This window comes from Oryx dammah, unplaced genomic scaffold (genome assembly GCF_014754425.2).
Source record: "Oryx dammah isolate SB20612 unplaced genomic scaffold, SCBI_Odam_1.1 HiC_scaffold_9, whole genome shotgun sequence".
NCBI classification, from domain to species: Eukaryota; Metazoa; Chordata; class Mammalia; order Artiodactyla; family Bovidae; genus Oryx; species Oryx dammah.
Genome location: NW_024070193.1, coordinates 11,120,766 through 11,147,497, shown reverse-complemented (window position 1 = coordinate 11,147,497; position 26,732 = coordinate 11,120,766). Strand labels below are relative to the sequence as shown.

General features: G+C 43.5%; 1 protein-coding gene across 3 annotated transcripts in view; it reads left to right on the top strand.

Annotated features, from left to right (window-relative positions):
* The window catches only part of DCAF1 (DDB1 and CUL4 associated factor 1), a 95,122-nt gene extending 68,390 nt beyond the window's left edge, over positions 1-26,732 (top strand). For 2 of the 3 annotated variants that reach the window (XM_040247082.1, XM_040247083.1), the window contains 10 exons: positions 561-759; positions 2,196-2,278; positions 2,818-2,902; positions 5,560-5,793; positions 6,336-6,429; positions 6,840-6,944; positions 7,166-7,239; positions 7,671-7,772; positions 20,995-21,247; positions 25,764-26,732. In XM_040247082.1, the coding sequence (XP_040103016.1) occupies positions 561-759; positions 2,196-2,278; positions 2,818-2,902; positions 5,560-5,793; positions 6,336-6,429; positions 6,840-6,944; positions 7,166-7,239; positions 7,671-7,772; positions 20,995-21,247; positions 25,764-25,822 (1,288 nt within the window). In that variant the 3' untranslated portion in view covers positions 25,823-26,732. Of the gene's footprint in view, positions 1-560; positions 760-2,195; positions 2,279-2,817; positions 2,903-5,559; positions 5,794-6,335; positions 6,430-6,839; positions 6,945-7,165; positions 7,240-7,670; positions 7,773-20,994; positions 21,248-25,763 lie in introns of those variants that run through there. The other variant, XR_005722194.1, reaches the window with a different exon arrangement.

Here is a 26,732-nt window from a genome sequence, read left to right as displayed (position 1 = left end):
CAAGGGGAACCCAGGGGTTCCTTGTATAATTACTGGCAATATAAGATACTGTGTTCTTGTTACATTAGTCTGTTTTCTAGAACCCATGCAACACTCTGTCCCTGACGAGGCTCTCAAGTTTGTACTTGTGCTGGTCCAAGTTGTTACCTCTTCTGATTCCTTAAAAATTTTACACTGGGGCTTCTCTGCTGGTCCAGTAGGTAAGAGTCCACACTGCCAGTGCAGGGGCCCTGGGTTCAATCCCTGGTCAGGGAACTATGCCGCAATTAAGAGATCACATGCCACAACTAAGATCCAGCGCAGCCCAATAAATATTTTTCAGAAAATCTTACAAGTCATGGGATCTCAGGTTTTTCACATGGGAATTTTTGTTGTTAACATTTTTAAGTGAAGGTCCAGTTCTCTCTTGTAAAATGAAGATGAACCACTGATGGTCACTGATAATTTGGAAGAACCCGCTTGAAACAGAAAGGCTGTTTTTCTTTCTGTCCTTCTAACGAAGTTTTGTTCTTCCGAGTCTTTGCATGTTCTTTGTCTCTGATTCTCTTTTGTTTGTTCAGGTTCCGTCCTATTTCAGTGTTCCGGGAAGCCAACGAGGATGAGAGTGGCCTCACCTGCTGTGCGTTCTCTGCGCGAGAGCGCTTCCTGATGCTGGGCACCTGCACCGGGCAGCTGAAGCTCTACAACGTGTTCAGTGGACAGGAGGAGGCCAGCTACAACTGTCACAACTCGGCCATCACACACCTGGAGCCCTCCAGGGTAAAGCTCCCTTTCTAGGTTGTGCTCAGTCATGCTTCTAGGATAGGTTGGTGAACTGCAGGTGTGTGGGCTGACAGCTTTCCTGTATTTGTGTGTAAAGTTTGTTTGGAACACAGCCATACTCATATGTTTATGTGTGTCCTGGCTGCTCTGTGCTACAACGGCAGAGTTGAGTATTGTTGCACGCAGCACAGACCGTGTGGTCTGCAAAACCTAGAGTATGTACTCTCTGGCCCTTATGTTTTCCAGACTTAAAGACAGATGGGTAGATTTTTAATGTGCTTTATTTAGAAACGGAGATTATCTATCAACTATGACCACAAAAGTTTTTGTGTTGGAAGGAAATCTGTAAGTACTGTGAATTTTTAGGAAAATAAGCATTGTATGATCCCAGTGGTAGGTCATAGTCTAGTAGTACTATTTAATTCTTTATATTGGAGTATAGCTGATAAGCAGTGTTGTGATAGTTTCAGGTGGACAGCAGAGGGACTCAGCCATACATATACATGCTTCCATTGTGCCCTAGACTCCCCTCCCATCCAGGCTGCCGCATAACAGGGAGCAGAGTCCCCTGTGCTCTACAGGAGGACCTTGTTGGTTATCCATTGTAAATATAACTGGGTTATTAGTACTGTTCTATGGATGAAATCAATGCTTTTGCTGTTTCTACAAGTCAAGACTGTTAAGATGACAAGGATAATTTCCCTCATTTAAAAGTGAAGGAGGTTGCTACATTTAAAATGCATCACCAACAGGGACCTGCTGTAGAGCACAGGGAACTCTGCTCAATGTTATGTGGCAGCCTGGATGGGTGGGGAGTTTGGGGGAAAGGGGATACACGTATGTGCATGGCTGAATCCCTTCGCTGTTCACCTGAAACTATAACAACATTGGTGATTGGCTATACCCCAGTACAAAACAGAAAGTTTGAAAAAATTATAATGGGGGAATCATGAGAATATAGATTAAGTAAATTTGGTGATGAGCTGGGAAGAAAAATAAAGCAAGTTGATCTTTTATTGGGCTTTCTCTTTGAAAAATCTTTTAAGAATCCTTAGCTACAGAGTCTAACAGCTGTTTTCAGTTTACTGATACTTCAGATGAGAGAGATGGAGAAATAAGGCCAAATATTAAGAAAGGAGAAACCATGTTTGACATCTAAGTCTCATCATCCCCCACCCACCACACCCTTGAAACTATTGTATTTCATGTTACTAGGTCAGGAGGATTAAATATTCTCAAATTTAGTGATTTTTTGTGACATAGGAGGTGCATATTACTTAAATCTTAGCAGCTTCTGACCATTTCTTGATTCCTAAAAATTTTTCTGTTTTCTTTATAATCCAACAATATATGTTATATTTTAGAGTGCTAATGAACGATGGCATTTATGTAAACACATGATTACCCATCTTGGGCTTCCTATCTTCTTTTAGGATGGATCCTTGCTGCTGACATCGGCTACCTGGAGCCAGCCTCTGTCTGCACTTTGGGGAATGAAATCAGTATTTGATATGAAGTATGTATCTACTTTTATAATTCAGTGTTTCTGTTTTACAGTTCATCCCCTTCATCTGATTCTTTGACTCAGAGCATTTTTGGGGAAGAGAGGAATGCTGTAAGTTTTATTGCTGACTTCTCTCTTCCTCATCTGTGGTACATGTTTAGTAAGATTTTTTTTTTCTTGGTTCCTGGGTATTCTTACCGAGTATATACATTCCCATAAGACAGCAGACCCTTCACTGATCCAGAAGGGCACATCTTTCTATTTTATCATAGTGGCGTTCTTTGCTGGGGCATATTTCAGAGGCATATGTACCCTGTTAGCCATTGTTTTAACCGAGTAGTTCCCATTCATTTATTTTGAATCTTCTTGGACAAATTGATGGAGGGAATTTTCTTTTTAATCTTATGTGTACAATTTTTTCCTCTTTGGGAGCTGAGAATCTTCAGGTGAGTATAGTCAGGCCAGAGGCTGAGAATCACTTTCTTTTTAGTCAGTTAAATAATTATGTCCTGAAGATCAGTTACAGCAGTACTTCTGTTGTTTGTTCGCAGGCATTCCTTTACAGAAGATCATTATGTTGAGTTCAGTAAGCATTCTCAGGACCGGGTCATAGGCACGAAGGGAGACATTGCCCATGTGAGTATTTAAGAATCCACATTTTTCAGGGTGATTTGTCTGTTTATACTGAAACTTTCTGGACTGAGTCTGATTACTTAAGTCCTGTGGGCAACCAGAAATTACTCAGTGATGATTCTTTCCAGATAAAATCTAGAATTGTAATGAAGTAGTTTCAGGCTGTATGGAAAAAATGTAAAAAGACTGAACAATCTTACAGTTTGAGAACTGTTTCATTAGCACAAAAGATACCTTGAAACACTATGAAGTAAAGTTCCTGTCTTGGTGGATCCATATGGGGAGACAATAAACAAGAAGAAGCAAATATATGGTATGTTAGGTGGTGAGTGCTACCAAGGAAAAGAGAGCAGGGTAAGAGATAGCAAATGCTTGGTGGTGGTGTGGGGGACTTCTTTTTCATCCAGGAAATAAGTGTCAGTGATTGGATAATGTTTAAGCAACATCTTGAAGGAAGCCTGGGCGTCATGCAGATACCTTGGGGAAAGTGATCTGAGATGCAGAATGGCAAGGGAAAAGCCCATACCTGGGAGGTGGGAAAGAATGAGGGGGTGATAACCAAAGTCAGTGGGGGCATACCCCGGAGCCTCTTGTAGCAGTGTGTTGTTTAAGACCTTTGGCTTTTCCTGAGTATGAGATGGACACTGGAGGGTGACTAAGAAGGCATGTGATTGGATGTAAAATTCCTAAAGTGTGAGTCTGGTTTCTGTGAGAGAAGCAAGAGGAGGCTTTCCAGTGAGGAGGGTGTTGTTCCAGCTAATGTGAGCACTGCAGTGGAGCCTGGGCTTGGGTGGGCCTGGGAGGCAATGCGAAGTGACACAGCTGGGCCCTGGGCTTTTGATACATGGAGTTTGTGATTCTCTTAGACATTCAAGTAGGGAATATACTAATGGGGGTTTAGGAGAAAAGTCTGGGATGGGAGATAAAAATGTGGGCATTGTCTACTTGTTGATAGCATGAACCATGATCTTGGATGAAATCATTAAGGAGGCTGGAGAAGTGTGAGGACAGAGTCCTGGCTTGGGCCAGTATTTGGAAGTTGCAGTGTGAGGAGGAACTTGGGAAGGAGGACAAAAAGTGTGGCCAGTTAGGTAGCAGGAGAGCTCAGGAAAAGGATGTGCCATTGAAGGCAAGGGAAAACTCTTGAGGAAGGATTGATGATCTGGGTCAGAAACTGCTGATAGGTTGCATAACATGAGAATTGAGGGAATTTCCTGTTGGTCCAGTGGTTAAGACTCAAGGCTTTCACTGCCCAGGGCCTGGGTTCAGTCCCTGGTTGGGGAACTAAGAGCCCATAAGCAATGTGGTATGACAAAAAAAGAAAGAATTGAGACATGATCTTTGAGTAACAATATGGAGGTCATTGTTAACCATGTCAGGAGCTAGTTCTGTGTGCTGTGGTGAAAATCTGATTACAGTGGGTTCACGGGAGAGCAGGAGGAGAGAGGTGGACACAATACAGACAAGTCTTTTGACATGGTTTGCTGAAAAACAGGGATGTGAGAGTAGTAGCTTGAGGTGGGGTGGTGGTATGGAGTGGTGAAGGGAGGGTTTCTCCTAAGCTAAATTTGAAAGTTTTAAAATACATAGACAAGTTGAAGCAGTAGTACCGGTAGCTGCCACCTAGATTAACCAGTTTAGTATTTTGCCATATTTTCTGTGTCAATGTGTGTGTTTTTCTGAATCATTGAAAGTAAGTTGCAAACACTGTGACATTTTATCTCATATCTTATAACGTGTATATCCTAGCATTAATGACATTTTATTACATAATCACACTCATTATTAAATATAAGAAAATTTACAGTAATTCCCAAATGCCACCTAATTTTCATCCCATTCTCAGTTTTCCCGATTGTTCCTGATGTGTTTGGTTTCAAATGTTTTTGTTTTTGTTTTTTGAACCAGGATCCAGCCAAGATTCACATATTGCATTTGGTTGTTGTGTCTCACTAATGTTTTAGAGCCAAGAACCATTTCTCCAGTTTTCATGACATTGACTTTTGAAGAGACCAGGCTAGTTGTCTTGTCCCATGATCTGGATTTGTTTGTTTCCTTGTGGTGTCTCCTTATTTGTTGCTCTGTTAAAATAGGTTTTTTTTTTTTAAAGACTGGAAATACTACAGCATGTCTGTAAGCTGATGGGAAAGAGCTGGTCTCTGTATGGGTTGCACATTGTCAACTTTGGAACTTTTAGTGTTGTAGGGCACTAAAAGAGTATATTGGGAGATTTTTAAGGAGAAAAGGGTATTTCATTGATACCCTTCTCCAGAAAGTAACCTGTATAAGAGTATTCTCTGAGTAATGTTGGTTAGTCCACATGGAGAGTTTCTCAGTTTCAATCTTAGAAACGTTTTCTTTTTCTTGAAAGGGGGATGGAGAAGAAGAGGGTTTTCTTACCCCTATTGCTGTTTTACTTCTCATTTTCTTACTTGTGGGAAAGAGACTTCTCAAAAAACCTGAAATGGGACTCAAAGCATATAAACTTTGCTTGGATGGGTGTGGTCTTCCTATTTTTTAGTTATTTTCAATATCAGGGCCTTTATGATTTTGATGGGCTTTTGAAAAGTGTGGGGGAGCTATTTTATGCAGCATCTGTTTGAATTTGTCAGTGGACGGATTGGTCTGATTTTTCTCTTCCCACCCCTTCTTCTCTAAAGATTTATGATATTCAGACTGGCAACAAGCTGTTGACTCTGTTTAACCCAGATCTTGCCAACAACTACAAGAGGAACTGCGCCACCTTTAATCCTACAGACGATCTTGTCTTAAATGATGGCGTCCTGTGGGATGTCCGCTCTGCACAGGCCATCCACAAGTTCGACAAGTTCAACATGAACATCAGTGGCGTCTTCCATCCGAACGGGCTGGAGGTCATCATTAATACTGAGATTGTATCCTTTGTGCCCCTGCCTGCCTTGCCATTTGTTATCTAGCTTGTAATGCAGAAATAATTTTATCTTCCTACCAATACCTGGTTGAAGTGCCCGTACAGGTAAATAACCTGATTTTTCCCTTTGGTGTGAGGTATTACTGAGTCTCCAGTGGATTCTTACTGATATTGGTAATGATTGATGACTTTTAACTGGCTCTTTTTTTGAGGGGGAAAGAGTGACCAGATTACTGCCTCCTTCTTCCCCTGGTGCCAGGTTGAGTTTTCTCTCTCTGGAAGGACGCTAGTCAGAAGAGTCAAGTGAAGTGCTATTACTGGGAGAAAGGGTGCTCCTGAGACTATCACAGGAGATGTTCAAGCCATTCTTCAGAAATAGACATTCCGCGTGCTTTTGTTTTACCTTGATCTCATTGATTTTTAAAGTGTTAATACCTAGACGGAGGAGGAAAAGAATATTTCAGATTTTCAAATATTTCAGAATTTCCCTCATGAAACTAGATAAGTTTTGGGAAAAATAGTTTTCCTTGACCACTCCCCTCCTAGTGGGACCTTCGAACCTTCCATCTTTTACACACAGTTCCTGCTCTCGATCAGTGTCGCGTGGTGTTCAACCACACGGGGACAGTGATGTATGGAGGTAATAAGCTTTAGTAGTATAGATGGTGACGAAATTTGTTGATGAGAATAATGTTGATTTGTCGTGAAAGGCCAGTGGCTTTGACAATAAAATCTTGTATACAAAGAAATTTTATGACTAATTACCCATGTGTATCATTATGAACTTATAGAAAAATCTTCTCTGTCTTGCAATTTTTGTGTACCTTCAGCTGTAACAGTTCTTGGAATCTAGATGAGAGGTTGAGGGTGTTGTTTGGATATGCAAGGAAGATGCTTTGAGAGAAATTTACTGTGCTCTGAAGCGTAGTATGCGTCTGAAAGACTTTCTGAAGTCTTGGTTGTCCATTGATATTTTCTCATTTGTGAATAGGGGATGCTTCTGATTCTAATAATGTTTCGCTCCCCTGTCCCACTTCCCCTCCCAACTAGCTATGTTGCAGGCAGATGATGAAGACGACCTGTTGGAAGAGAGGATGAAAAGCCCTTTTGGATCATCCTTCCGAACATTCAATGCGACTGACTACAAACCTATAGGTAAGTGCGACGTGTCAGGCGTTGATGATTTTGCCTTGTATTGGTGTTCCTTATTTAAGATCCTCCATTTTCTAAGAAAATTATTATTTTTCTGCTTTTGAAAAGCAGATGAGTTATGGAAATATTTATGAACAGTCACCTTGAATTCCTTGAACAGAAAGACTGGTTTTAAGAGCACAGCAGTAGTCCAGTCCTAAGCATTGTCACATTCTGTTTTCCAGCGACAATTGACGTGAAACGGAATATTTTTGACCTGTGTACAGACACCAAAGACTGCTATCTTGCTGTCATCGAGGTAAAGGGAGCTAGCAGAAATCTCAGTGTTTTACCCTGATATTTAAGATCATCTTCAACTTATACTTCAGGCATTTTGTCTGATACAAGATGTGTTTTAAAGCTGATGCATTCGTGGTGATAGACTGTGATAATCTATTTGTTTGATGGGGAGATACACCGTCAAGAGGAGTAATAGGGAACTTCTGATACAGAGCAGTGTGGCTGTCCATCTGCTCTTATCCTGGACTCACTGTCAGACCTTTCTCAAGGAGTTGCTCTCTTGCTTGCGCATCCTCGGAACAGAGCTGTTCCAGGGGTGGTGGCCTCTCCTTTGCGGCCCAGGCCTTTTCTTGGTGTCTGTCTTTGCCTCTCTGAGGGTCTGTCGAGGCTGAGGTGTGGATGTGGGCCTTCTGGACACTGATCTCTCCCTGTGGCCGGGTCCCGTTTCAGAACCAAGGCAGCATGGACGCGCTGAACATGGACACCGTGTGCAGACTGTACGAAGTGGGCAGGCAGCGCCTGGCGGAAGACGAGGACGAGGAGGAGGACCAGGTCAGTGGCCGCGGGCCTGCTGCCGAGCGCTGCTGGTAGTGTTGGGCACTCTGCTGTCAGCTGTAGGGCGTTGCCTTTCTTCATTTTTAAAGATTTTCGCTGTAGGCGTGTTTGCAACCTCTTGGCATATTCTTAAGGGCTGTCGTGTGTCCTTGATCACTGAAACTCTTCAGAAAAAAGCAGATTTTTGTTTTATAAGACTTTAACCGGTACCTGATGGTCCTGTGAGTCCCCTTTATAGATTAATTTGCAGGTCAGCAATCTCTGATTTTGTTTTAGAGATCTCCGTGAACTCACCATCAAAACCAGTGCCTTGGTTGCCTTCAGTATTGGCAGGCCCCCGTTCTCTCATTGCCAGTACACAGCAGAGATGCTGAGCTGTATCGCACAGACGGCTTAACCTCTGTAAAGTTCTGGTTTGCATTTTCTCAGTTCTGTGCCATAACCTGTTTTCAGAGTTTAGAAGGAGCTTGCAGATAAACATGTGTAAAGTGTGGGTAGATGGTATGTCGCACAGCATCTTAGCTTTTCCTTTTTTATAGGGGATTTTAATTTATAGTCATGTTATGCTGGGTGCTTATCTGTGCGGTATGTCAGTTGATGCCACTTATGAAGAGTTTCTCAAACTACTGAGTTTCGGCAGCTCTTTCCTGTCTCTTAGGCTCACACTACATTCTTGGCCTGATTCTTCAGACAAATCTGAGAAATATTTATTGCTGAGTGATATAAAGTTGAAAATGAATGACTGGAGTTTTACTTCCCTGTTGTAGATAAAATGCTGTGGATAAAATGTCTTTTTTCCAGATTTGGATTCATTTCCGTCTTTTCTTCCACTGTGGTGGTGTTTGGTCTTGGTATCCTCTGTATCCTCTTTAAAGGCCACCCGGGTGCCCCGAGTGAGGGTAGAGGCCACCACGGGACAGGAGGACACACACTTCCCTCTGCTCGCTCTGCCACTGCGTTCACCCTCCTTCCCCCCTAGTTCTTTGGCGAATTGCACTTGGTGAGCTGAGGGCTCATGGGATAGCTTTCTGCTGGCATCCTTCCCTAGCAGCTTATACTTCAGATTTAAAATAATTTTTAAGAGTAAAATTCTTGAAAGTGGTAATTTTAAGAGTATTTTTTTTTTGGTGCAAGTCTGATACTATGGGCTGATGACTCATGTGCTTTTCTGACAGGGCTTAGCACTGACTGAGCAAGGGTGATTTGCTGTGCCAGTTGGAGATTTCGGTGTGTGTTCCACTGCTGGGCTTTGTAGGTTATGAACCTCTTGAGTGAACCTTGTCACCTGGGGTCAACAAGCTGAAACATACTCACCTTACAGCCTTCTGTGTGTGCTCTCCTGATCTCCACCGTCTCTGGTAGAATGTTCCAACTTGGCTAAGTATACGTTTTATTAGAGCTTAGAGATAATCCATAATCTAAAGAAACGTGTTTCTGAGCAGAGCTAGGAGGAGACTTGTATGTATTGGGGTTAGTGGTCGCTGTGGGGTCAGGGCAGAGCCTTCCCCAGGCCTTGCTTCTTGACCCAGAGGCGCCAGTGCTTCCCTCTGTGGGAAGCCTCTCTCCTCATGCACAGATGAAGAGAGTCAGGATCCTTCTTGGATAGCATGGAAATGTTACTTTATAAAGCACTTTACTGAAAATGGCATCCTTAGTACAAAAATTTTGCTTTTTCTTAGATAGAGTTTAGTTTTTAGAGCAGTTTTGGGTTAACAGCAAAACTGAGCAGAAGGTCCAGAGTTTTCCCATAAATACCCTGTTGCTGTGAGCATAGCCTCCTCCATTAACAGCATCCCACACCAGAGTGGTTCATTTGTTACAACTGGTGAACCTACTTGGACACATCATTGTCACCCCGAGTCCATAGATTACATTAAGGTGCAACCTTGGTGAGGACATTCTGTGGTTAGAACAAAGGTATAGTGACGCTGTCCCCATTGTGGTATTGTACAGAGTAGTTTCACCACTCCAGAACTCCTGTGCTCCCCTGATCGACTGCTTCCTCCCCCAGCCCCTGACAGCCACTCATCGTTTTCCTGTCTCCGTAGCTCTGCCTTTTCCAGAGTGTCTTACAGTTGAATCATACAGTGTGTAGCCTTTTCACCTTCACTTCTTTCAGTGAGTAATATGCACTTAAGTTTGTTTCATATGTTCTCATGACTTAGTACCTCATTTCATTTTAATGCTGAATAATATTCCATTGTTTGGATGTATCACAGTCTATCTGGCATAATTTGAATAAAGTTTTGGCACTTCAGAATAGAGCTCTTGTGTAACCACACCTCAGCAACAGCAACAACAGCACATTGTACCACGCGCGGGTTTTATGTAGGCAGCAGTTTTCAGCTCCTTTGTGTAAACACCACAGAGTGCTATTTCTGGATTGCATGATAAAAGTACGTTTAGTTTCATAAAAACTTCCACACCATCTACCAAAGCTGCTGTTCCATGGTAACGTTTCTGCCGTCAGCGAATTGGAGTGCCTGTCGCTCCACGTGCTCACCTGTATGAGGTACGGTTAGTGTTTTCCATTTGGGCCTTTTTAATAGATATGTAGCGGTCTCACTATATACTTAAAATATTGATAGACTTTTATTCCTTTAGTTGAATAATCAAAAAGTATGGTTTAAGTTTTTTTGAGTGGAAAGGAATTTAGTTCTTGGATTTTTTTCTTTTTTTTAATTGAAGTATAGTTGATTTATAAAGTTGCATTAGTTTCAGGTGGACAGTAAAGGGATTCAGTGATATTTAGTGGTATATGTATTTTATTTTGTATTTATATATTTAGTGGTATATGTATTGTTTGTATAATTTATTATATAATATATAAGTATATAGTACAGTATATATACTGTATATATAGGCTGCTTCTATGTCTTAGCTGTAGTGCTGCTGTGAGTGAACACTGGGGCACATGTATTTTTTTTAATTAGAATTTTCATCTTTTCAGGATATATGCCCAGGAGTGGGATAGGTGGATCATATGGTAACTCAATTATTAGTTTTTAAAGGAACTTTCATGCTGTTTTCCATACTGGCTGCACCAGTTTACATTCCTACCAGCAGTGTAAGAGGGTTCCCTTTTCTGCACACCCTCCTTATTTAGCGTTTGTCATTTGTAGACTTTTTGATGATGGCCATTCTTACCAGTGTGAGGTGATAGCTCGTGGTAGTTTTGCTTTGCATTTCTCTAATAAGTGGTGGTGATAAGCATCTTTTTATGTGCCGTTTGGCCACCTGTATGTCTTTGAAGAAATGTCTATTAAGGTGTTCTGCTCACCTTGGGTTGTTTTTTAGATATTGAGTTGTATGAGCTGTTTTATATATTTTGGAAATAGGTCACATTGCTTGCAAGTATTTTCTCTGGGTCTGTAAGTTGCCTTTTTGTTTATGGTTTATTTTGCTGTGCAGATATTACATCCCGTATAACGCCTTTGTCTCTGATAACTCTAAGCTTTCTTGCCTGCCTTCCTTGCCTCCTCCCCTGTTCCTTTCCTTCCTTTGTTTCCACATGGCATGTGGAATCCTAGGTTCCCAACCAGGGGATCGAACTCAGCAGTGAAAGCACTGAGTATTTCATAGGATTCCCCTCTCTTCCTTATTAGCATATTAATTATACTTTTTTTTTTTCCATTTTCTTCAGTGGTTACCCTAGAGGTTGTAAGATTATATTTACAGGTAATCCAAGTCCACTTTGAAATAACACCGTAGCTCTTCACGAATGGTGCAAGTAACTTAGAATAACAAAACAGAGTCCTAATTCTTTCCTCCTGTCCCTTGCTCCACTGCTGTCATTCACTTCACTTACATAGAAGCGCGCATAATTGAATACATTGTTGGTATTACTATTTTGAACAAACTGTTATTTTGAATGAAGATCAATTAAGAAAAGTGTTTATTCTACCTTCACTTATTCCTTCTCCAGTGCTCTTCCTCCAGAGTTTTTAACCTAATCTTCCTTCTCTTTGAAAACTTTCTTTTAACATTTATTGCAAAACAGCTGTACTGGCAACAGTTTCTCAGTTTTTGTTTATCTGAAAAGTAGCTCCCCTTCACTGACGAAGCACGCCTTTCCTGGGCACGAAGTTGTAGGGTGCTGGTTTTGGTCTCTAAGCTTGTTTAATACTCTATTCCACCCTACTCTTGCTTTCCTGGTTTTTGAGGAGATGTGGATATAACTCTTTGTTCCTTTATAGGTTTTGTCTCTGGCTTATTTCAGGATATTTTCTTTGATTTTCTGTAATTTAAAAATGATGTGACTAGGTGTGGGCTTTGGGGGCGTTTATTCTCTTCAGAGCTTCCTGGATCTTTGGTTTGGTTTCTGGCCACCATTAATTTGGGGGCATTTTCAGTCATTATTTCAAGCATTTCTTCTGTTCCTTTTTTTCTTCTCCTAGAATTCTCATTACCTGTTCAGTTCAGTTCAGTCGCTCAGTTGTGTCCGACTCTTTGCAACCCCATGAACCACAGTACTCCAGGCCTCCCTGTCCATCACCAGCTCCCGGAGTCTACCCAAACCCATGTCCTTTGAGTTGGTGACGCCATCCAACCTTCTCATCCTTTGTTGTCCCCTTCTCCTCCTGCCCTCAGTCTTTCCCAGCATCAGGGTCTTTTCACACGAGTCAGTTCTCTGCATCAGGTGGCCAAAGTATTGGAGTGTCAGCTTCAACATCAGTCCTTCCAATGAACACCCAGGACTGATCTTTAGGACGGACTGGTTGGATATCTCTGCAGTCCAAGGGACTCTCAAGAGTCTTGTCCAACACCACAGTTCAAAAGCATCAATTCTATACTCAGCTTTCTTTATAGTCCAACTCTCACATCCATACATGACCACTGAGAAAACCATAGCCTTGACTAGACGGACCTTTATTGGCAAAGTAATGTCTCTGCTTTTTAATATGCTATCTAGGTTGGTCATAACTTTCCTTCCAAGGAGCAAGCGTCTTTTAATTTCATGGCTGCAGTCACCATCCACAGTGAATTTGGAGCCCAGAAAAATAAAGTCTGACACTGTTTCCACTGTTTCCCCATCATGCCTTTTCTAGTTATCCCACAGTTGTTATTGGGTATTCTGTTCAGTGTTTTTCACTTTGTCCTCTTTCCTTTTGAGTTTTGGTGATGTCTATCGAGATATCCTGCTGCTCCGAGATTCTTTCCTTAACGGAGTCCATCCACTAATAAAGCCCGTCCAAGGCATTCTCCGCTTTCCGTCACAGTGGTTTTGGTTGCTAGCAGCATCTCTTTTTGGTTCTCTCTTAGAGTTCTCATTCTCCGCTTCTGTTGTGCACCTGTTGTTGCACGCTGTCTACCTAATCCATTAGTGAACCCGTAGCTTCTTAACCACAGATGTTTTAAATTCCTGGTCTGTTAATCCCTCCCATATCTGAATCTGTTTCTGATGCTTACTTATTACATTGTCTGTTTAAACTTTTTTTTTCTTTTAGTACGTCTTATAATTTTTCTTGATAGTTGGACATGATGGGCTAGATTTAAAAAAAACTGTTGTTGGCCTTTAGTAATGTGGTGGTAAGATGTGGAGGAGGGAAAGCAGTTTATGGTCTTATAACTACTCTTTTAATGAGTCTCTACCTCAGTATGCTGAACTTTACACATCTGTTTCTTCCGCTTTGTTTCAGTAGTACAGATGGCTGGAGTGTGTTGGAATTGGGTATTTCCCTTTCCCCCAATCGATCAGGGTCTGGTTAGATGGTTTCTCCTCAGGGCAGCCCTCCTTAGAGCAGAATTCTGATGTATTTCATGTTATTTTTTCCCCTTCCCCCTGCCAGAGGCACAAGGGAATTTTTCTCTAACATTCACCTGGAGAACCAGGTCAAGCTCCTGGAGGTGAAACCCATAACGTCTTTCATTGCTCAGCACTGTCTTCAGCCACTAGTCCTTTGTAGTTCCGGTTTTCCTCCTTCACGCTGGTTCCTATGGAAGTGTGTTTCTGGGTCTGTGCTGTGGCAAGTTGTAATTCTCTGTATTTGCATGTTGGTCCCTCCGATTTTAGGGGCAATGGTTTGCCCTGTCACCCCACTTTTTTGTCACATGTAAGACTTACTGATTTTTTTAGTTTGTTCAACCTTTTACTTGTTAAGGTGGAATGGCAACTTCAGGCTTCTGGCTCTTAAATGGTGAATTTATTTTAAAGGACGATTAGGCTCTGGAGTTTAAACCACTTCACCAAATGCAGCCAGGAAATCCCGATAATAGAAAGGTTTCTGGTAATGCTTTCTGGGCTTCATGCCTGTCCTTGGTGTCATAGATGAGAGGGTCCCGTAGTGTTTAAATTTCAGTTATGAGATCTGGGTGAAAGGGAGAGGTCTTCACATGGATACTTGAGACCTTGGGTTTATTTGGGACATGGATCTTCACGTTTTCTTGACTGCAGTGGTATTTAACTTGGACGTGTTGCTAGTATTTCTCGGTACCAGAGCTTGCACGTGGTATTAGATGCTCCAAATGTTGTGTGGTTGCTTTGAGTCAGGTCTTTTATTCTTGTGGCCTTTCGCTTCTTAGACACCACCTTCCCTGATGCACGTTCTTTTCCACTTTAGCTGTCATGGGTCAGGATGTAGTTTATTCTTGAGTAGGTACAGAAGGTGGTGGTGTCAAGCTGGAGTTGGTGTATTAGTACACCTGTTGATACAGGTGACTGCAGACTAATGTTCTTGTTCATTGATCACTACCCCCATCACTGTAGATCACTACAGATAGCAGTTTTGTCTCAAGCTTCCTGGATTTTACATGTTGAACTGTAAATGTGCAGCAAAAACTGGGTTTATCTGAAGTTACTTATCAATACCATTATCCCTGCTCTTCCACGTCCTTGCAGTTTACAAAGTAGTGGGCAGCAGTCTTCTTTAGGAGCTTTCAGGTGGGTCCATGTGATTCCTGGTGTCTGTGTTTGAGGAGATGGTCAAGAAAAGAGAAGCTAGGTATTGTGGATGCTGGGGGGCTGTTACTGGGATTGGCCTCATTCTTCTTGCAGAGGTGGAGTGATAGATGAGAAGTGAATCTTGGGTGGCAGGGTGTGGAGGCCAGAGATGACCACAGAGGAACACGTAAGGTGTTCAGATTTCTTTTCATCGCCTCTTCCATGTATCAGGTTGGTTTTTTTTTAACTCATTTTCCTTTGTTTCATCTGATTTTAAAACTGGAGACTTCATTTTCATATGTCATTTGCTATTCAAAATTTTGTCCTAGTCCAGATATCTGCTCTTAGGTCCTCTCAGATGTTCCAGGTATGACTTACATGGCTTAGGGGTGCAGGCACCTGTGCCTGGCACCTTTGAATTTGCCTTTTCACCTTAGCAAAATAAACTTAGAGGCCTGAATGGTCAGCTGCCATGTGCTGAGATGGCCCAGCATAAGGTGCCCATACAAATGGTTTTTATTGATTGAAAAAGCTTTATTGATATAATTTACATACCATAAAAATGGTTGTCTTTTGCCTTTATGTTTAAATAAGCTTGGAGATTAACAAAGCATGAACTGTATCACTGTGTAGCTGAATTAAAACATGTAAATATTTGATTCCTGAGGCTGCTAGTTTGCCAGTCTTCAGGCATTTGATGAAAGCAGATAAGCTACTCACTTACTAAAACTCGTATTATCCAGTTTGGGTATGTGTGTTGTTTTCTTAAAAAAATCAATTCTGTCGACTTTGATGTTGGCTTTCAGGAAGATTATAAAACCAAGGATTAGAATTGATCATTGTTCCTAGATTTTGAAAAGCCAATACATTTCAACAAATTATAGTTAATCTTAAATTTCTTTAACAAAACAAGGGAATAATACTTTCTTTTCTCCACTCCATTTTGGAATCTGGGACACACACACTGTATGCTGTGCTTTCTGTGTGTTCTCCACTGCCTAGAAGCGGATGGTAAAAGTCTTTACCGATCACACACCTGCTGTAAGCTTGGTCAGGGGTTCCTGAAAGGCTCCCCCTGCCCATCCTAAGAAATTTAAAATGTAGGTGAATTAGATTTTGCTGGTGAGGAGAGAAAAACACAAGCGTTTTTATGATCCTGAAGTGAATCTATAGTTTTTAAAGATTGTTAACACCAAGAACAAGTGTCAGAAGTAGAAGCAGGAGTTTAAATCTTGCAAATATGACATGTTGCCATGTCAGGACAGTAGGCTTAGGTTTTAACTGTAGTTTTAAAAAAGCAATCCTAGTGTTTACATAAACGGTTTTAAAAGTAGGGCCAGAGATTTGGTTTTTTAAGAGATTGGTTATATTTTTGAAGGCAGTATAGGCTAAAAGCTATTTCTCTTGAAAATAGACATCTGTTTAAGAAGAATGTTGAATGGTGTAGAAGCAAATGCTGCACTAATTAAAAACCCATACTAAGCCCTAGAGAGCAAGACAGCTTGAGTGGGAGGGCAGGTCGGTGTTAGTACCTGCAGAGGAAGACCGTGGGGACATTGTGGGTTCACGTCCATACTCCTCTGTTAAAGTCAGTGGTGCAATATCACAGTTACGTGAGGTTTTTTGGTTTCCCGGTGCATGTAAATGTTAGGTTTACACTGTACTGTGTCTATTAAGAGTGTGCGTTGTGTCTAAAAACAACAGTGTACATAGCTTATTTTATTGGCAAAAAATCCTAACCATGATCTGAGCCTTCAGTGAGTAGTAGTTGTAACATCAAAGATCACTGATGACAGAGCTCTATAACCAATATAATGAAAATGAAACAGTTGGAAATTCTGAGAATTACAAAATGTGGCACGAGGCACAAAGTGAGCAGGTGCTGTCAGAAGAAGATGGTGCTGATAGAGTTGCTTGACACAGGGTTGCTTCAAACAAGCAATTTGTTTTAAAACACGAAGAAACCATAGTATCTGCAAAGCATAATCACAGAAAAACAAGGTATGCCTATATTCACCTTTCTGGTTCTGTCATTAGGAGTCTTGGGGAGGATATATTCCTACAGAAAAGTCCAAGTTGGAACCAGAGGTTGACTGAGATCCATTTTGTTAAGTGGTTCTTCCTTATGGTGGACACCACAATTCCTGGGGCACCTTTCCAAAATCCTCCTGTGGAAGCCCCATTGGTAAAGATTGGTTCTGTCAGCTTGGACACTGGGTGGAATTTAGGCATGTTTACTTTGGAGAACTTTCCCAGTTCTCCAAAATATACATTCTGATGGCCATACATGAGTAGGAACCACTAGTGTAATTAAATCGTGTCATGTAACAAGAAATTAAGATTTATTTAGAGAAGTTGGCATTAAATTGTTGTTTAGTAATCACTGCTTCTGTTGTAATTCTGCAGCCTGGGCAGCATTATGGAGCTCTCCTGGGTTTTTTAATCTTGGAAGGGATAAGACCACAGAGATTGAGAGAGACTGGAGGTAGACAGGAGCGGGGAGAATGCAGTAGGTGAGTGCATCGGAAGGAGTGTTGGGCAGCACTCCTTAACAGCACTGGGTGTTAAGCTGTGCAGGGGCAGCGACAGCTGTTTGAGATTTCATCTGGTTACTGGCAGAGGTATGGAAAAGGTGCTAGATTTAGAAGGTGCTTTGAGTTCAGTTTTAGAAGTAAGTTTCTGTGGTACAGATGGGTAAAGCTATCTAATGAGAGTTTCAGGATTTGACTTAAAGTTGTAGGAACCTTTATGCCTAGGAGATCTGGTCCGGACACGGTCAAGATGGGCAGCCCTGTGCAGAGGCCAGGATTGGTCAGGGTCAGTCACTGTAGAGAAGCCCCGTTTTTGGCCGTTCAGGCTTTTGTGTTCCTTTAGGAAGATTCTAGTTACTGTAATAGGAGCAACAGGCTTACCGACCACTTAGTATATGCCAGGCGCTTTCCAAGGAGGTTACATACATATACTCTCTCCTGTCCCCACAGCAGCCCTGTGTGGCTAAGCTGATCGCCCACAGTCACGCACAGTACAGTAGTTTGGATTCTTTGGGGCAGCCTGGCTCCAGGGCACGTACCATCTCCTGTGGAGTGCTGTGGGTAGAAGCTGGACTGTCAAGGGTTAGAGGAATACAGACTGAAGGAGTGGATCAGGGAGCAAGCTGAGGACCTGGAGGCCAGGAGGGAGGGATCAGACTTTCAAAAGTCTGCAGGTGGAACGAGTTTGAAGCCTGTGTGGATTGAGAAGTTTAGCTTTGGGGAAGCTGACTCTCTTCAGAGAAGAGAAGCTGGTGCAGACAAACCTGAGGGTGGTTGTGCGTGGAGTGGGCATGAGAAAGGTGTGGTGCGGTAATAAGGACCTGGGCTGGACTGAGGTCAGAAACGGGAAGGAAGGCTGGCTTCTTCCTCACACTAGGGTTGAGCCAGGAAACACCCATGCTTGGCTGGAGAGGGCCCCTGAGGGAGTGCACACCAGTCGGTCTGCTCCTTCAAGTGGAGACGGGAGTGGGTTGGTTTATGTGCAGGGGTTCGGGGCTTTTGGGTAACCATGAAATTGACTTAAGATGGAACCCAGAAGAAGAGCTTTGAAATTCTTTCTGTAGAATTTATTAGTTTAAAACAGCCTGGCCCTGAATTCGTGTTTCTAAGCCCTGAAAGAGAGGTCTTAGGGAATTAAAACAATACTCTTTGATCTAAATGTGGCTGGAGTTGAGTCAGGATTCTAGCAAGATTGCTTCTTTCATTAAGTAATAATTTCTGGATCGCTTTTTTGACCACTCAGTGGAAGCTTTATTCTGTAGATACGAAGGTGAGGGCCTTTGCATTTTACAAAGCAGGTACTGAAACCTGCAAGAATGCTCTTAAAATTGCTTCCTCAACTCTGTTTTGGGTTCAACCACAGGATTAGATTTTACCACAGCATTTTGGATAGATGTTGTGAGCTTCTGTTTCATGCTCCAGGTTTCAGATTTAAAAGTTAGAAAGTGAGCTTATGGTCATATCCACGTGTAACAAAACACACGTTAAAGCACTGGCCGTTAAATCCAGAGTATAAGATGACTGAGTGCTGTGTCTGGAGGTCCCGGTAGATTTCTCCTTCCCGTTCATTTCCCCTTTTCTGTTGAGGTCACATACAGCGTCATGGCCTTCTGGGATGAAGAAATACAAAATTATTCTGCTACACGATTAAAGGTTGGGTTTGTAGGCTCCTGGAAGAATCTGGAATGGTGAATAGACTGGTTGACCTATTTTCTAGAATTGCTCTTGATTTTGGAGCTTTTTCTTAGTTCTCCTGAATCAGCTGAGCTTTGATGTTTTTAGAAATGAAGATTGATCTTCCTTAAATTTGCTGGATAACGGATGCCTGTGTGAACAGTTTACCCTTTTATTTACTCAGTTGCGGGCCTTTAAAAGTTATGCCATCCTGAGACACTTAAAGTGTATATGAATTGCCCAAGTTCATGCAGCACGTAATTGGCAGAGCCAGGATTCTCACCCTTGCTTGTTGGAGCCCAAAGCCTAGGCGTCTTCTCCTGTCACGCACTCTGAAGACAGGGAGGAGCGTGTGTGTATCATTCACTGCGTATTCACTTCTGAACCAAAAGCAGCACTGTCTGCACGTGGAATAGCATGTATATCTTCTGTTCCAGAGCCGGAGAAACAGGGCCCTGGATACTCTTTTTTAATGTACTTGTTTTTAACTGTGGTACTTTATTGATGAATTGGAACTAATTTTGGCCAAGGCCCTGAAAACATGCCTGGAAAAAGGTGCAAGAGTCTGCAATCTGGTGAACACTGAATTAGTTCCTGAATTTTGACCCTTCTCTCCTTTCGCAGTTAATTTGTATGAGCTGTACTTGGGGCCAGGAGCTTGTCTGTGGGTCAATTTATTTTTAATGCCTCTAAGCGCTTTCAGTTCATTTCCAGTGGATAAATGCTCAGTAGCTGTTCACATGTAGGTGATGTGTGGTGAGGCTGTTCAGCAAGGGTTGCAGGTCGTCCTGGGTTCTGTCACACACACACAAACTCTGGTATGGAACGTACTTGTACAGGTATCAGGAATACTGGGTATTAAACATTTTCCCCATATAGCTGCCAGAAATTGTTGCAAAGTCTCAATCAGTGGCCAAACAGCAAATCAAAAAGTCTCTAAATGGTGGCTCCAGTTATCAAAGGTTCATAGAGCAGAGCTGCTGTGCTGATGGGAGCCTGGTTCACACGACCACTGATGAGCATCAGTGGCTGGATGAGTCGCGTACTTGGTTTTTAAGTGATTGGCATGAAGCAGAACTTTCAGACATGTTTAAAAAATACTACTTCTGCTGTGTATGGCTTGTTCTGTCGTGACTTTCGTTAGGCTCTGGTTCCGTGAATCTTGTATTTTATTACTGCAGGAATTAGGATCCTGTCGCTGCTGGCAATGCTCACAGTTGATGTTTGAGCAGCAAGATTAGTGATTGAATGTTGGGAACAGCTGCCATCCCTCGGAAATCAGAGGTGTCTTTGTGTCCTCTCTTGGTTGAAGGGAAATGGTTTGGATTTTGGTGCAAAACTGAAAGGCGGCAGATGCCAAAGTGTATCATTTCCAAAGCTCAGGGCACCCAGGGCCAAGCGCTTCCTTAGTTTCCTGGTATCTTCTTACCTTTGGGAAGATCTCTTAAGAACGAAGTATGGACAGTTTCTCTTGCATACTGGGGGTTAATATGTGGCTTGTAACAGAAAATATAGTTTCTTAGTGTTATATACATAGTAAAAGTCTATTTTGTTGCATATTCAGGTCATGGGATGCGTGTGATGGCGGTGTCAGAGGTTTACCCACGGTTTCTCTGTGATTGTAAGATCGAGGGCGAGGACTGAAAGGGCTTAGGAGCCAGTGTCGCACCTGTTATTTGTCTTGTTTTATTAAGCATTGCTTTTTAGATTCCAGATAGAAGCTCTTATTCCAGTACCTCAGCTGATTTTATTTGATTTGGTTGATGCAAGAGAGAGAGAAGAGCCTCTTTGGGTTTATATTAGTTAGAAACATAGAATCTTGATGGCAGAGACCTCTGTGGAGTGTGTTATCCATTTCCTTGGAGAAGGGCTGCGTGACGAGCACTGCCTTTGTGGGTGGCCAGCAGTCCTTGGCTGAGGGAGCGCTTGGCGTCTTGGGGGACGTGTGTGCGCCTGTCTCAGCCGTCACTGACGAGTCACGCTGGGCCGTGAAGTCGGTGCTGAAACCTGGATCGCCGCGCGCTCTACTGCTTGTTCCCGCTGCTCCTCTGGGAAGCTGGGGAGAGGCTCCCTGTGTGGCCAAGGTGGCCTGGGTCTTGGTGTCTTGGGTAACGGACCTCATCTTTCTTCCCAGGAAGAGGAAGAGCAGGAGGAAGAAGACGACGACGAAGACGACGACGACACTGATGACCTGGACGAGCTGGACACAGATCAGCTGCTGGAGGCAGAGCTAGAGGAGGACGACAACAACGAGAACGCAGGGGAGGACGGGGACAACGACTTCTCGCCCTCCGATGAGGAGCTGGCAAACCTCCTGGAGGAGGGGGAGGACGCGGAGGACGAAGACTCGGACGCAGATGAGGAAGTGGAACTGATCCTGGGGGACAGTAAGTCTGGGGCTCACTGTGAGCCTGGGCACCTTCCCTGTGCCTGCCCAGCCCCGAGGGCAGCCGCACTGCGGTCCTGTGCCCGGAATGAGCCACCGCCCAGGCCCTTGAGGAAAAGTCCTCTCATGTCTCTGTTCCGCCGTGTTCCTGGTGTGGCCTCTGTCACCAGCTGTCTCTCATCTCTTTAAAACAGGGGTCGGCACTTTCTGTAAAGTCTGGACAGTAAATCACTTAGGTTTTGTGGGCCGTTCTCTACTCATCTCTGCTGTTGCAGCGTGAGAGCAGCCAGAGGCGAGGTGTAAGGTAACGACGTGGCTCTGTCCTAGTACGTAGCTGATGGGCTTGGTTTGGCGCCTGAGCTGGAGTTTGTTGACCTGTTTCAGAGGATCAGCCTTAGCCTGGAACGCCGAAGGGCAGTTCTCCCGAGAGGTTAGAGCTGGGTTGTCGGTCGCAGCTGCTCACAGGTTGCTTGTTCTACTCGTCCCAAAGCTGTGGGAAGTAAAAGCTGTCTTGCGCGTTGGAACACCTACTTCCTGCTTTTGCCTACTCCCTCTTAAAGGCTGGGGGACAACTGTTCTTTCGGGCTTGTTTTGTTTCTCCTCCCCGCTGCCTCTCTTTCTAAGTTTTAAAGAACACGCTCCAGTTTTTCTTGTCCTTCCCCTTAGAACATGTCTGAAGTCAGATTGTCCCCCGAGTATACTAATGGACCCTGAGTAGACCAGCTACTAGTTCCAAGGGTCTGCAAGCTCTGCAGCTGCACCTGTTTTTAGAGGACGTGGTTGGCAGCGTCACTGGTGACGTGTGTCACTATGAATCCACTCATGCTTGCTCGGTCCTGGTTCTTCCTAGCGCTGCCCTGCCTGACTGGGCGTAACCCTGTGACAGCCGCCACTCTCCACGTAGCGCTCTGGCAGCGTTCTCACAGCCACGGCAGGCGTCAGGTAGCCAGTCACCACCTAGGCCACTGGGATGCCCAGTCCCTCATCTCCGCATCCCCACTGCAAATGCTCATTAGAGGACCATATAGCACAGGTCCAGAACGTCTGCATTGCCACAGACAAGCGACCGTGCTGGTCCGGACCCAACACGTGCAGGCCTCTTCAGAGTAGATGTTTGGTCTTTGCAGTCACTGGTGTTTGGTGCTGGGGGTGAAAGGGAGTGTGTATGTAGGTGTGAGGGGGGTGTGTGTGTGTGTCTGGGTGAGTCTCCTATTCCACAGTGACCAGAATCTGTTTTCTGTGGGATCTTACACATCTGGCTCTTAGGACCGTAGGCAGTTGACTGAAAGGAGAATATCTTTCTTCCATGAAGTCCTCTCGGCCAAGTTGTATTTTGAGGATGCTTTATGGGGCTGGGAGGGTGTGCTTTGTATCTGTCTGCCCATCTGCTGTTTGCCAACTTCCACTTTTTCGTACTTGGAGGTTGAGGTGATTCAGTGAAGGAGGGCTTCTCTTCCCTAGCGATGGTCAGAGTGCTAGATAAGAGGGACTAAGGAGCAAGGGAAAAATGCACTATTGATGGGAATAAAAAGGAGAGTTTTACTCCACTTTTTTGTTACCTGTGACACATGGGCACAAATTTGTTTCCCTGCAGTAAAACGAGGTAGGTCAGGGGAGCAGCTGGTACCCCTGACTGACCTGAGAGTATCACTAATCTTTTATCATTTTTAGTTAATGTAACATTTTTATTTGGTCTGTAAAATTCCTGCTTCTTTTAGCCTTTTACTGTTCATTCTAGGAAATTCCTTCTTTCAAGTCCAAGAGGTAATCTGGAAAACCCTGAGTCGATCAGAGAATGTTACTTTGACTTGGTGGGAGTGTTGATAATGTGAATATGACAGGCTGGGCTCTGGACTGTGGTGGCGTCGAGATGGCTTGTACAAAGTGTGTACTCCACCCTTGTTCTGGAGGATGAGAGGCTAAGGAAGGTAGAGAAAGGAGTCCTGCCACCTGACCACGAGTGGGGGAGATCGGTGCCTGACCCCTGAAGGTTGTCAGACCTTGTACCTGAGAGTTACTTGCTTAAAGAAGGCTGTGTTCTCCTCATCCAGCTGCACTTAGGCCTTACATGCGACACACTATTGGCCGGAGACATATAAATACATTTTTAGAGAGGGATACAATTAACATCACCATCCGCAGTTGCTAGATCTTAAAACTAATCAAGGGATGGGACTTCCCTGGTGACCCAGAGGTAGGGTTCTGTACTTTCAATGCAGGGGTGTGAGTTCAATCCCAGGTCAGGAAGCTAAGACCCCACATGCCTTGTGGCCAAAAAACCAAACTATAAACAGAAACAATATTGTAATAAATTCAATAAAGACTTTTAAAATGCTCCACACTTAAAAAAACTGATCAAGGGTTTATTATAAAACTTAGGATTATCATCATTCACATTTTGCTCCATTAGGTCCCCCCCCAGCCTTGTATATTATAAATGCACATTTATTACTGTTAAAATTTTCAAAAATGACACTGCATTTTGGGGTGAATTGTATACAGATAGTTCCTCTGATTGTTCAAGTGACATATATACTAGTGTCTCAGATGGTAGTTCTTCAAATATAGTTCTGATTCAGACAGCATGGTATGGTAAATATTAGACCAACAAAGACAAAAATCCTTAGTGATCGACTCTGAGAGAGAAAGTGAAACTGACACTCCTGATGCTGGATTTATAGGTGTGCTTCCCTGGAGGCTCAGGACGGGTAAGAATCTGCCTGCAGTGCGGGAGACCCAGGTTTGATCCTTGAGTGAGGAGGGTCCTGAAGGGAATGGCAACCCACTTCAGTATTCTTGTCTGGAAAACTCCATGGACAGAGGAACCTGGTGGGCTACAATCCATGGAGTTGGAGAGTCAGACATGACTGAGCAGCTAACACACACACACAGGTTTAACTATTGAAATGTAATAACCTGAAAGGTATTAGTAAAATAACAGAAATAATTTTTGGACAGCCAAACTAAAAATCGCCAGCTACAGGCGTCAAGTTTCTGCAAAAATTTCCTGGTCAGTAATGAGTTAAGATTCTTAATAGCTCTGCAGCTGGTGGTTAAGATAGCTTCAGCTTCAGGGTCTGGCACTGTGGGTTCACAGATCACACAGAGGGGCTCCCCCAAGGTCTGCCATGGGCGCAGGACACAGTGCTGTCCTTCGGCACCCCTTCCCTGCTGACATCTCCTCCTGGAGCTGTTGGCAGCAAGCAAGCTGTGGAGGCATAGTTTGTGGTTTAGCTGTGTCTGATAGTAGTAGTCTGATCTCTGTTCTGTCTTCCCCACTCCTCACCAGTGAAGTCAGGCCGTCTTGTGCCCTGTCAGACCCAGGAACACTGGTTTTTCCAGCCATTACTTTTGCTTACCTTCAGGATTTCATTTTATCACAGCCACACTTTTCTCCATTTTACTTTGTCCACTTGTCTTCCTAAAGGAGACCGTAGTGAGTGAAGGTTTGGGGACATGCCCTTCTCCCTCAGCTGTCCCCAGAGGAGGCTCTAAGGTGCCTGGCAAAGGGCCACTGAGGGGTTCTTTGGAATCAGCGTCTGTCCCTCTCCTCTTGGGAACCCCAGGGCCTGTGGGCATTTGTAGGGCTCCAGCTCAGGACCTGTTGGCCTACTTCCCTGAAAACCTTGTTAAAAACTGTCTCACAGCTTCCTGAGCTGTGAGCAATCAAACTGGGCGCGAAGACCTTTTCTTTACCTTCACTCAGTAAATATTAGAGCTAGGCACTGTGACACAGTCTATCTATGTAATTTTGAGGGTTCTGTTACCACCTACGGTCACCTCTTCCTCGAGCCTTCCAGATGTGTTCGTGTGGTCTGTTCACTGCCTGGTAGGCAGATGGTCATGCAGAGGGCCAGAGACACAGTGCCACCTGTCAGGTGTCACACCTACTCCCTGCTGGTCTAGCTGCTAGGCACCTATTGCTGCTTACTCTGGCCTGTATCTTTTTGGAAATCCGTTCCCTGCAGATTCTATTTAGAAATGCCTATGAATCCTAGGTTGCCTGCCTGTGTCTTTATGAAATCTTCTGAGAACAGAGTGGCTGAGGAGTTGAACAGAAATGTCATCCTTGACTGGCATCAGCCTGCCTTTTTTAGGGGTTCTGGGGCCTTGGCAGCCTCTGCCCAGGAACTCCAGAAGCCAAAGGACCCCTTGGGCTCACTCACTCACCCCGCTTTCAGCCCCACCCCTTTGTAGCCTCTTGAAGCACCACGGGTAAGAGCTTCAGAGGGCATTTGCCTATCTCTCTAGGGCTTGAATTTCAGGCAGGAGGAAGCTCTAGGAAGCAAGATGGCACCACAGAGCCAAGTCTTTTGAAAAGGAAGCGAGAGACCCCAGGGGTAACCACCACTGCCAAAATAGTATAGTCTCCAGAGCCAGCTCCAAGGAGATAATTGGAGTGTTTTCTTCTTTCTGGAACCTGGTAATGAACCTTGTTCAGGCATAAATGTGTATGCAGGTGCTTTCTTCCTGGAAGCCTGGTGTGTAATCTAGTCTCTCCTCTCCTTACCTTTCAGCCGACAGCTCTGACAACTCTGATTTGGAAGATGACATCATCTTATCTCTAAATGAGTGAGGAGTCAGCACGACGTGGAAAAGACTCTTGGCAGGAGAGAAACTGAGTCAGATTAATTCAGAACATCTTCCGTTCCCTTTCTCCCAGGGCTCTCGCAAGGAGCTGCATGCCCTGGCCCTGGATTCGGAGAATTGTGGTTTAGAGTCTCACTGGAGTCTGAGAGTCCTTCGAAGAACAGTGACAACCACAAAAAGACAGCAGGGCTTGGGCCCTATTCTGCTTTCCCCTTCTCCTAGGATGGACATATCTTTCCTCAAGGGAAAAAAAAAAAAAAAAAAACATGTCTCTGGGGTTATTTCACAATATATTTTCTTTGTATAATGTTCTTTACTTAAAGAACAAGAAATAGTTTTTTATAAAACTTTAAAAAGAAAAAAAAAATGCATTTATAACTGAGGGTATGAACTTATATCCACCAGGTCTCTGTCCCTGCACTTCATTTTCTATGAAAGAAAATGATGTCTAAAGAACAATATAGAGGCATTTTTACACACATATTTAAATGAAAAGGAAAATCGTGGTTTCTTAAATTGATAAGGATTAAGAATATTTTATTATAAATATAATATATGATTTTTTAACCTGTTTTGTTGCCTCATGCCGTCAGGTTAATTTGTTTTCCTTCGTGCCAGAGGTGGGGAAGAGGCGCTGCTTGTTTGCCGAGTAAATGCCTAGGTTCACCCACCTTCACGGCTTGGGGGCAGCAAGGTCATTGTGGATATTGGTTTTGTGGAGTTGAGGGAACTTAGGATATAAGTTCACTCCCTCTATTTTTCTCTGTGATTCAGTTTTTCAAAAATCTTTTTTTCTTCCTTTCTCCCCAATGTGGAAATTACAAATCAAAGGCCTTTTTTCTTTAATGTAAAGTGTATTTATTTAAAAAAAAATACAAAATAAAACTACAAGTCTG